Raw genomic sequence first — 12,042 nt, 5'->3', positions numbered from 1 at the left:
CTTTAGGAATAGAATAAAATTGTAGCACTCTCAGGCCCAGAAAGTGTGGTTAATAGGCTCATATCACATCACTCAGCAGCGGCAGGACCATATTAAAAACTAAGTTTGTGGATTCCTAGTCCAATATCTTTCAATTACATCATATGGCCCCACATCTTTCCATAGAAACTGTATTAAAAAACTAGCACACAGGATGTTGTAAATCTACCATCTGGGGGAGCTATCGTGGGTTAAAAAAACTTTTACTGCCTGCCCTAACAACCTAACCACCACATCTAACATTACATCTATGGAAAAATACATGTGAATCAACAACCAACTTAAAAAGGATCTTTTGGAATAGACAGAAGCGTTTGTAAACTAGTTAAGAATGTTAATCCTCCTGTTTGTGTTTATTTTCTCTGTGGCTTTGAAAACTACTCAATGAGTGGAAGCAAAGGGGAGGACAAGAAGTAAAAGATGCTCTCCCTATGTCAGCTCACCCATTTGTCTTCTAAACTGATTCTGGAAGCTTCCCTTCCGCTCCCTTTCATTGGCAAAGACTTGTGGCCATTTCCTAGGTTCTCCATTGAGCCATCCCTTACCTAGAGTACCAAAAGGGCAATTCCCAAGTCTGCTTATCCTTACTCAAATCAGTGTATACTTATACAATGGAGTTTATTACTGTGCCACATAAGCTGACATGATTCAAAGCAACAACCATAAAACTGCAGAAAGCTTTTTTATATTAAGATCCACATTTATATTGAACCATGAATGACTCCAATTTTCCTTCTCCTGATAGAACATAATATATGCCCCTAGGGAAAAACCAACCAGAAGCTGAGCTTTCAAAGAAGTAGAAAATAAAAGTTATGTTGCAGATAAAGGTTGGACTGCAAGTGTATCCTGCAAATTAACTAAAAATTAGAGGCAACCTTCAAACTGGAAATAAAACCTTGATGAGCAGAAGATCTGCTAGGCGATTTAAGTTTTAAAATAGGAAGAGACAGCTGTCTCTGTTACAGACAAAGGTAACTAGCATGAAGTAGGGAGGATCCTGAGTTGATAGCTCCTGTCATCAGAGGCTAAGGGACCTCAATAAGATGCAGGCTCAGGACAAGGACCAAGGAAGATGACCATCACTGTAGGGTGGCATCAACTGAAACCACTGTCAAATAAATGCCTTTCACGTGAATTAAATGCTTTGAGGCAAAGGAGTTGGATACTGTGAACTGTGGAGGCTAAGTCAGCCAAATTAATCAGTGGGTTACCATGTATCATTCATATATTATAAGAATTTGTTTATATGTCAACTGTTTTTTGCTTCAGCTTTTTTTCCCTAGGCTACTAGTTGTCCATTGTTTCCTCCCCACCTCCATACATCATACCTACTGAACTCGCACTTCCTACTCACAGAATTTGTTCCATAACGCTTGCTGAGTGAGCATCGGTCCAGGTCCCTGTGTCCCCTTGGCCAAAGCTGACTGAATAAGAGCGGAACACACGGGGCTAACAGCTCTCTCCAAAGACAGATTCCAGTCAGTTACCACATGCTAAACCAGTAATAGGAGGAGATATTTATTCCAATCGGGGTGGCCACTGGGGGCCACAGGCAGTGATATGCAATCAAGACAAGCAAGACTGTAGAGAAATGTCAGAGGATGAAATGGATTTAGAGAAAGAAGCAGAGACTATGTGCTGTTTTTATGGGAAAACAAAAGAGAGACAGTGGAGAAAGTGTCTTATATTTTCTGCAAATATATGAAATTTACGTTTCATTTTACGTTATATAGGATTTTGTAAAATGGCCAAGGGGACCTAAATACAATTGATATGCTGTTTACATAAATTTAAATTGCCAAAGACCTAATTTAAAAAGATTTTGAAACATAACCAGCTTGTAATTTGAGGATTTCATGTATCATTCCAACTAAGACAATTTGATTATGAATGATTTTAAATGATACCAAGGAATTTTTATTTTTGTTAGGGAATAATGGCATGTTGGTTAAATGAAAAAATGTACTTTTCAGCAATGCATACAAAACTAGGTAGGGATTCAGTGACAGGATGTCCAGGTTTTACTTTTTTTTAAGTAATTTATTTATTGTACTTCAACAAATACAATAAAAATTTCAAAAAGGAATAGATGAAGTAAATGAGACAAAATCTTGATAAATGCTGAATCTGGAAAACGAGAATATGAGGGCATAGTTCATTGCTTTCTACTTCTGTGTATATTGGAGAAATGAGTATTTGAGTTTGGATAATGCAGCAGCCACACAAGAACCACACATACAAGTTTCGCACGGTACAAATTAAGATCGTTACTGACATCATGAAGGAATGACATCAGAGGCCGTTTAATTTGGGGACAGAGATGAACTTATTTTTTGATAGTACCTGACATGTGAGATGAAAATGAAATCAAAGGCAGAGCATGTGGAAAATAATTTCTTAATTATTTGGAAGATAGTTTTTACTTTCCTGAGATATACAAAAAGGTTTAACTCAATTCGGAATAAACCAAAACCAGTGTGGTGAGGGGCAAACACATTCGGAAATGACATTCTTTTTTATCTCCCTTTGTCTAAACTGTGGAAGCATGGGCAAATCACTTCCTGTTTATGTACTTAAAAAAAATAATCTTAAAATGTGGATGACAGACCCACTTCCTGGCTTTAGTGTGACTGTGAACTGTAAACTACACACAAAATCTGGTTATTAATAAAACTAATAAACCTTACTTGTTGATAGATCAATTATTTGATAGATTTTTCATATCAATTTTAGGGAGAAGAAGGAAGAAAGCTAGAGGAAAAAAACACAAAGAGACAGTTATATTTGAGGAAGGAAAAAAAAAAAACAGGCATCCAGGTCCTTAGGTGGAAATTATCAAATGGCATTTGTTGCCTCTGCTTTTGTATTATGGGCAGAGTTGTAACTAACAACAATTGATATAGGTTTATTACTGTGCTACTCTTATGGTTCTCAATTTCTGTGGAAATTGTACCTTCCTAAGAAAGGGCCATCAAAGCCTCAAGAAATCCAATTTTCATACCTCAACAAAATAAAGGCCATATATGACAAACCCACAACCAACATCATTCTCAATGGTGAAAAACTGAAACCATTTCCTCTAAGATCAGGAACATGACAAGGCTGTGCACTCTCACCACTATTATTCAACATAGTTTTAGAAGTTTTAGCCACAGCAATCAAAGAAGAAAAAGAAATAAAAGGAATCCAAATTGGAAAAGAAGTAAAGCTGTCACTGTTTGCAGATGACATGATACTATACATAGAGAATCCTAAAGATGCTACCAGAAAACTACTAGAGCTAATCTATGAATTTGGTAAAGTAGCACAGAAATCTCTTGCATTCCTATACACTAATGATGAAAACACTGAAAGAGAAATTAAGGAAACACTACCATTTACCACTGCAACAAAAAGAATAAAATACCTAGGAATAAACCTACCTAAGGAGACAAAAGACCTGTATGCAGAAAACTATAAGACACTGATGAAAGAAATTAAAGATGATACAAACAGATGGAGAGATACACCATGTTCTTGGATTGGAAGAATCAACATTGTGAAAGTGACTATACTACCCAAAGCAATCTACAGATTCAATGCAATCCCTATCAAACTACCAATGGCATTTTTCACAGAACTAGAGCAAAAAATTTCACAATTTGTATGGAAACACAAAAGACCCCGAATAGCCAAAGAAATCTTGAGAAAGAAAAATGGCGTTGCAGGAATCAGGCTCCTGGACTTCAGACTATACTACAAAGCTACAGTAATCAAGACAGTATGGTACTGGCCCAAAAACAGAAATATTGATCAATGGAACAGGATAGAAAGCCCAGAGATAAACCTACACATATATGGTCACCTTAGTTTTGATAAAGGAGGCAAGATTACACAATGGAGAAAAGACAGCCTTTTCAATAAGTGATGCTGGGAAAACTGGACAGCTACATGTAAAAGAATGAAATTAGAACACTCCCTAACACCATACACAAAAATAAACTCAAAATGGATTAAAGACCTAAATGTAAGACCAGACACTATCAAACTCTGAGAGGAAAACATAGGCATAAGACATAAGTCACAGCAAGATCCTTTTTGACCCACCTCCTAGAGAAATGGAAATAAAACAAAAATAAACAAATGGGACGTAATGAAACTTAAAAGCTTTTGCACAGCAAAGGAAACCATAAACAAGATGAAAAGACAACCCTCAGAATGGGAGAAAATATTTGCAAATGAAGCAACTGACAAAGGATTAATCTCCAAAATGTACAAGCAGCTCATGCAGCTTGTAATCAAAACAACAAACAACCCAATCCAAAAATGGGCAGAAGACCTAAACAGACATTTCTCCAAAGAAGATACACAGATTGCCAACAAACACATGAAAGGATGCTCAACATCACTAATCATTAGAGAAATGCAAATCAAAACTACAATGAGGGGGCTTCCCTGGTGGCTCAGTGGTTGAGAGTCTGCCTGCCGATGCAGGGGACGCGGGTTCGTGCCCCAGTCTGGGAGGATCCCACATGCCGCGGAGCAGCTGGGCCCGTGAGCCATGGCCACTAAGCCTGTGCGTCCGGACCCTGTGCTCCGCAGTGGGAGAGGACACAGCAGTGAGAGGCCCGCGTACCGCAAAAAAAAAAAAAAAAAACTGCAATGAGGTATCACCTCACACTAGTCAGAATGGCCATCATCGAAAAATCTACAAACAATAAATGCTGGAGAGGGTGTGGAGAAAAGGGAACCCTGTTGCACTGTTGGTGGGAATGCAAATTGATACAGCCACTATGGAGAACAGTATGGAGGTTCCTTAACAAGCTAATAATAGAAATACCATACAACCCAGCAATCCCACTACTGGGCATATACCCTAAGAAAACCATAATTCAAAAAGAGTCAAGTACCACAATGTTCATTGAAGCTCTATTTACAATAGCCAGGACATGGAAGCAACCTAAGTGACCATCGACAGATGAATGGATAAAGAAGATGTGTCATATATATACAATGGAATATTACTCAGCCATAAAAAGAAACGAAACTGAGTTATTTGTAGTGAGGTGGATGGACCTAGAGTCTGTCATACAGAGTGAAGTAGGTCAGAAAGAGAAAAACAAATACCGTATGCTAACATATATATGTAATCTAAAAAAAAATAATAAATGGTTCTGAAGAAACTAGGGGCAGGACAGGAATAAAGACGCAGATGTAGAGAATGGACTTGAGGACATGGGGAGGGGGAAGGATAAGCTGGGACAAAGTGAGAGAGTGGCATGGACATATATACACTAACAAATGTAAAACAGATAGCTAGTGGGAAGCAGCCGCATAGCATAGGGAGATCAGCTCGGTGCTTTGTGACCACCTAGAGGGGTGGGATAGGGAGGGTAGGAGGGAGACGCAAGAGGGAGGAGATATGGGGATATATGTATACATATAGCTGATTCACTTTGTTATACAGCAGAAACTAACACAACATTGTAAAGCAATTATACTCCAGTAAAGATGTTAAAAATAAATAAGTCATGGGGATGTAATGCATGGTGACTACAGTTAATAATACTATATTGTAGTATTGTATACTATATATACTGTATATATCGTATATTGTATACTGTATATATTGTATACTATATTGTATAATAATACTATATTGTATATTTGAAAGTTGCTAAGAGTAGATCTTAAAAGTTCTCATCACCAGAAAAAAAAATTTGTAACTACGTATGGATAGATGTTAACTAGACTTATTGTGATCATTTCAGAATATATACAAATATCAAATCATTATCTTGTACACCTGAAATTAATATAATGTTATATCTCACTTTATATATCTCAGTTTAAAAATAATTTTAATAGAAAATTTAAAAATTAAAAAAAAAAAGAAATCTGATTTTCAGGTCCTAGCTGTGACACCATCAGCCACATAGCATTTCTTAGCCTCAACTTACTCATCTGTAAAAGAAGAGTGCTTCACCTAGATCATCTCAAAGATCTCTTCCAGCTTGAACATTCCATGACACACTGTTTTTCACAGGTGATTTTTTATCTTTAAAATCTTCAGTAGCTTTATTTTGAATTAGTTATCCTACATAAATCCTGGAAAGCAATTAAGCAGAGCTACTACACAAACTGAGTCCAAGCACAAAAATAACCTGGGGGGAGACAAACTCGAGAAAAGAACTAATTCTTTTGCAAGGGGCAAATATATCTTATTCTTTCCCCTTCTTCAAATAATAAGTGCTAAAGCATGATTTCCTGGTAAATTTCAATCAGAAATAGAAAAAAAAGTAAGACACCTAAATTCATAAGTTAAGTCACTTTTCATATAAAGTTTAAATTGCAGGTAACTTTTCTGAACCATGTATATGGAGCATACACTTTAAATCTGCTTCATTGATAAACACAAAGAAATATGCTTTAAAAATATATCTGGCCAGTACTATTAAAAAAAAGTGGGGAGAGGGAATAAAGAATCCAGATTTTAGCTCAATCTAGTTCTTATTTTAAAATAAAAATACTGCAAGCATACAGTATTGTATACTTTGAGACATTTTATTTGCAAAAAGAGATAAAGCATATCCTATTTGCAGCTTCAATGCATTTTACCACTCATGCATTATGGAGACATCTCAAATTGTAAAAAAAAAAAAAATATTTATGGCCTGTAAAATGATTTTTGACTGTGGTTTTGAAAGGCCACATGAAATTTAACGTTTCCAGTCTGGATTCTTTCAAACTTTCTGGTCATTTATTTATAAGTAACAAGTGCAATTCTTCACTCTTTCTATGGGGAGAAAAGAATTGCTAAAATGACTGGAATGGTTAAACAAAACAAATGAAAGAGAGACTATAAAGAAATGAGACATCGTCTCCTATAATGTTTCAGTCATAAATAATAGTCAATAGAAACCTAGCACATATAGTCATTTACCTCATCTCAACCAAAGGTCAGAGATAATTGGGCCTGAAATATCATCTTGTAAAAGGGTAATCTGTGTCACAAAGACACTGAGCTTGGGAGAATTACTGACAGAGTCATCTGTTCCCAAAACCTCCCTCATTCCAAAGAACTGAGCATATACAAAGGAATAAAAATAAAGGATCAGTTCTAAATGCAAAGTCCAGGTGGGGAAAAGGGAACATAAAAGAATGCAAAAAGGAACCTTCCTCTTCCCCAACTCTGGGATAACCTTCTCTTCATGGGGACCCCCAACCTTTGGGCCAAGGAAGACAGAGGGAGCAGGAAAGGCACTTCTCAGGTGGAAACACCCCTTTGGGACTGGTCTCCAGGAGTCAGGCCAGAACTCTGCTCCTGCAACAGCACAGCTGTCTGTGTGGGCGCAGTGCTCTCTGAAAAGGTCACCGTGGAAACAGGACACAAGGCCGAAGCAGGAAACTGGTCAGAGTCAAGGGTAGCATAGCACCCTTTTCCCATGTTGCCGATTTGCTAAACCTGATCTGAAGAAATGTTATTCCCCAAGATCAGACGTCTTACTCTAGGCTGATGACTACCCATACTTAGGCCACAACCTTTACTTGACCCTGACACTCACACCCACTCTCTTTCTCGTTTTTCTCCCTCTAGTAACTTAAGCATAAAACATTCTCTCCCTATTCAAAACAAACGCTGCCCCTTGGACACATCGGGTAGATGAGGCATTCTCCCAGTGCTCATTCACAAAATTAAAGTCGGAGTAGACCCCATCCTCTCTCCTTCCTCTGTTCAACTCCTAAGTCTTAACCCAACCCCGAATCAAAGTCACACCTTGATAAACACCCTTCGAATGGCATTTTTGCCCAGCTCAGTGCCTCAGTGCCTAGGATGGTGCAAGGAACATAGCAGGCCCTCCATAAATAGGGAAACAATGTATTAAATTCCCCAAATGCCTATTACGCCATCATCAGATATTTCCTTTTCCCATTCTGGATCACAGGGACAGTCCAGAATCGATCTTTTCCACCACCATGACGCACAGACAAATCTATCATCTACATTCCCATCTTATATCTTAACCCCAAAGCCAAGCTCTTAAAAGGCCCAGACATTTCAGCAGGGCTGTTTTTTCCTTGGGCTCTGTCTTTACAGCTCTTGAAAGAGTCTCCTCCTTGATCATCTCCCCATCAAAAGTCTCAGTCCCACATACTGAAGGACTTGCCTCCCCCATCAAAGACTCTAATTCAGAACATACCTCTGCTCCGGGAATATTTACTCCCACTTTCTCCAATCCTTATCCAAAAAGCACATGTACCAATTAAACTACAACCCCCTCCCTCCCCCCAAAAAAACAAGTATATAAGCCTTATTATACCAGACATCCATCAAAATACAACATCCCATGGAATGCTTCTCTACTGTCTCTATTATTACTGTATGTTATCAAGAATTCATCTATTTCCTGGGGCATTTCCTTCATTCCTAAAACTATAAACACACATTATTGAACCCACCACAGGTAGTAAAAGTGCTGAAAAAACAAAAGAGAACAACAGATGAGGGAAAATAATTGACTGTCTTCTCCTCTCTGTTCATTATCCCTCTCCTTGTTGCAAGCATCTGACTATTTAAATTTATTGCTTCTACCCTTGCAAGAACAAGGTACATTTTACATAGTGAAGCTTCTCTTTGTTTTGTTGATTCAAAATTGGGAGAAAGCATATTCAAAAGAGATGGGATTATCCTAGGATACACTGATTTTTTTTTCAAAAAATGTATAATTATTTTGGATCTCCCCATAGTTGCTTGGTCCTTGATGTTTAATTTGCTCAAGTCAGTCCCAAAATAGAAACTTGAAAAGAAAGAAAATCATAAAAATTAAGTTCATAAGCTAATCATCACTTATAAGTCGTCTGCCTTCTGCAGCCAGTAGCCTCCAAACTGAGGAATTCGCTGAAATGAAAGAAAACCTGCGGAGTCCAAAACTCCTATTACCTTTCACCACAGTTCACCATTATCACTTTCCTTTAGTAAATAACATTGGCTTGGGTTGAAAAGGTGAAAGATTAAAGAAGGTATTAAAAGAACCAGTCAATCCCCTTCTCACCCCAACACCACTGCCAGCCCTTCCAATTTCTGACTTAAAATCGTTCAGCTGTTATCATATATAACTCTCCCACCTACAATGTGAAGAATAATAGCTCCCAGGCTCTGTACTTTACATATATTCTTTCATTTAACGCATCCCAAAAGTCTGACATGTAAGTTTTAAAGTTCCCATTATACAGATGTGAAAACTGAGACCCTGAAGGAAACTAATGGCTACGAACTATATCAGTCAATAGGGTTATTTAAAATAGGCCATGCTGATACTTTGTTAATAGTGTAAGAGTATCTTAAAGACTAAATGGATGTAGAATTCCTAAGGTTTTTGAATTAGAACACTTTTAAATGCATACCTGTTTTTTCCTTGAATTTGCTTTGGGAAACAGGCCTGCTGACAACACAGATGTAAATGGAGAGCAGCATAGCTCAGGAAAAGGGTTTGGAATAGATGGCATTTCCAGAACATCAAGATCTTTCTTTTTTCTCCTACACCAAGAGAACATAGAATGTAATTTACATAAAACAGAATGTAAAATATAATTGCTGTCAGGATTAAAAAGTTAAGGCCAGCATGCACCACTCTGTAACAACACTAGTATTATATAAAGTATATGGCAAAGGTCTGTGGTATACTTTCTATGGGTCAAAATAAGTTAGTTAATTGATATAAATCAATCTTCTTTTGTATTCCTTTTTTGGGGGCCTTTAAAAAAAAATCACCAGGCCTGGAAACCCCATTTCCAGCACTTCTGATAATTTTCCTGAAGCTGAAATACAGACTACAGAATGATTGATGCAAAAATCATCCTGAGGAGCTAGACATTGTTTTGCATCCACTAAATTGACAAAGTCTATAAACATTTACTGAATTCATCCCTATGCTATTTTACTAATCACTTTTGGAAGTTATGGTTTATTAATTATAGCGGTTGTTCATTGCACTTCAAATTTCATTCACAATGTTGCCCACACACAGTCTGTTGATTTTTCAAGTGCTTATAGATACTAAACTGCAAGGCAGTGTTTTTGAGAAGGTTAAGTGAATAGAACTTGCTAGTGTTAATGTACTCTAGTCCACTGCGGAGTAATTTTAACTTCAGTGAAGTTGAAGCACTTTGAAAATCTGAAGAAGAAAAAAAAAAAAGCACCACTTAAATGTATGAATATAAAGGACTACAGATTTTTGTATTGTTGCATCCTTTTTCTTTCCTGAAGTATGTGCGAAATTGTGAACTCTACAGGCACTTAGTGCTGAATGCTATGGAGACTGGGAAACCTTTTAAAGCCTCTATTCTTTCCTGCTGAACAGCGAGACTGCTCAAATGTCAATCCGTGCTTTGCCTCTCCAGGGTCGCTGTAAGACTCTATGTGGGAGGTGAACTCATTTATTCTATGGTTTTTTAAATATATGAAAGAAAAGGATTTTTTTTTTTTTTAATGCAGGACCACGAAGCAAGAAGGAAGGGGGCTGGCCAGCCTGGGGCTCGGCCTCCTAGTTCACACCGACGGGCAGAGGCGAGAGAGATCCGAAGCTCTCAATGAAACGGTGATGCTATTTATACGGCGCCGAGAGATCGCAATGTCCTGCTGATCCGGTAGGAGCCAGCTCAAAGGCAATTGTCTTCAGAGAGTTTCACAAACTTGGCCCCGCTCTGGGCACATGGCTCGCCCCCTAGGACCGCCTCCTCACCCCTTCGCCGGCTGCCAACCCAGGACACTCCCCCGCGCCCTCCGAGGGCTGCCTACCTGTCTGCAGCACAGCCGCGGGTCCCGTCCGGAGGGGGCAGGAGCGCCCGCGCGTGCAGCCAGGGTGCCGGCACCAGGTCGCGGGCGTCGCCCCTCCCCTGGGCAGCGCCGCACACCTGGGCGGCCAGCGGCGAGTCCCGGGCAGCCGCCCGACCCGCGGCGCTCTGCCCATCTTGCAGGGAAGTGGTCATTGTCGCCGGCCGGGAAGCTCGGGCGTCATGGGAGACCCGGCGCGTGGGGAGAAGGAGGTCGGGCGGCGGGAGGCGAGGTGCCGGCTCGGCAGCCCGAGCACGCTGCAGGTGCGGTGGCCTCGCCGCCTGCGCTCCGGGCCGGGGCGGCTGAGACGCTCGGCCGGGCGGTAGGCGAGGCGGCGGGGGAGGGGAGGGGGCGGAGGAGGAGGGTGGGGAGAGGGGAGGAGCGGCCGGTGGGTGGGGGCCGCGGGCGGCGGGGCGAGGCGCAGTGGGGGGGGGGGGGGCGCCGGGCGGGCCCCGCTCGGGGTCTGGGGCGCTGGGGGGCGCTGGCTCGGAGCCCGCGCCACCCGCGCGGGGCCCTGGCTACCGGCGCCCGAGGTCCGGGCCGCCGCCTCCCCAGGTGGGCGCCCGAGCGCGAGGCTGAGCCCGAGGTCGGGGCGGGCCCGCGCCGCGGGAGGTGGGACCCGTGTGAGCCGGCGCTCGCGCAGGGCCGGCCTGGCCGACCGCGGGCGGGGCAGGGGTCTGGGCAGCCCTGACCCCCAGACTCTTTCATTCTTCCTGCTCTGCTGTGTGAGATCACCTAAGCTGTCGCCGGGCCGCCATGACAGGCCCCACCGTGCCTGGAGGCCAGGGGACCAGGGGGCCAGGTTTGTCCCAGTCTTTACCCCCACGTGCCTCTTCTTCCTTCCACTCCGCAGCTAAACACACGGGTGTGGGGAAGGGGTGGACGGAGACCAGGGAGTACAATCAGTGTAGAAAACTACTGAGATGTTTGAGGATTCTTAGTAAGGTATGAGTAAACCTGACGTTATCTTGGGAATTAGAAAAATTATTAATTTTCTTCTGATAAGAGTAGCTCTCATTTGCTGAGTCTCCACTCTGCCTAGTACTGCTCCACCTCACAACAGCCTTATAAATTAGATGTTTACCCCATTTTACAGTCAAGGAAATTGGGGCTCAGTGTCATGGAGTACCTGGTATAACATAGGGCTAGTAATAGTGCAGTCAGGCTTCCAACCCAGAAGATTCCAT

At 41.1% G+C, this 12,042-nt stretch overlaps 1 protein-coding gene across 11 annotated transcripts in view; it reads right to left on the bottom strand.

Moving 5' to 3' along the window:
* GRB14 (growth factor receptor bound protein 14) overlaps nucleotides 1–11,172 on the bottom strand; it is a 127,170-nt gene extending 115,998 nt beyond the window's left edge. For 3 of the 11 annotated variants that reach the window (XM_019922697.3, XM_019922705.3, XM_019922707.3), the window contains exons 1-2: nucleotides 10,820–11,163; nucleotides 9,427–9,559 (exon numbers count right to left, since the gene is read on the bottom strand). In XM_019922697.3, coding sequence (XP_019778256.1) covers nucleotides 9,427–9,559; nucleotides 10,820–11,010 — 324 coding nt within the window. In that variant the 5' untranslated portion in view covers nucleotides 11,011–11,163. Of the gene's footprint in view, nucleotides 1–9,426; nucleotides 9,560–10,819 lie in introns of all 11 variants that reach the window. The other 8 variants (XM_019922696.3, XM_019922703.3, XM_019922700.3 and 5 more) reach the window with 5 other exon arrangements.
* Between the last annotated feature and the right edge of the window lie 870 nt (nucleotides 11,173–12,042).

Source organism: Tursiops truncatus, chromosome 7 (genome assembly GCF_011762595.2).
Source record: "Tursiops truncatus isolate mTurTru1 chromosome 7, mTurTru1.mat.Y, whole genome shotgun sequence".
NCBI classification, from domain to species: Eukaryota; Metazoa; Chordata; class Mammalia; order Artiodactyla; family Delphinidae; genus Tursiops; species Tursiops truncatus.
The sequence above is the reverse complement of the archived record's forward strand: the minus strand, read 5'-3'. Positions and strand labels throughout refer to the sequence as shown.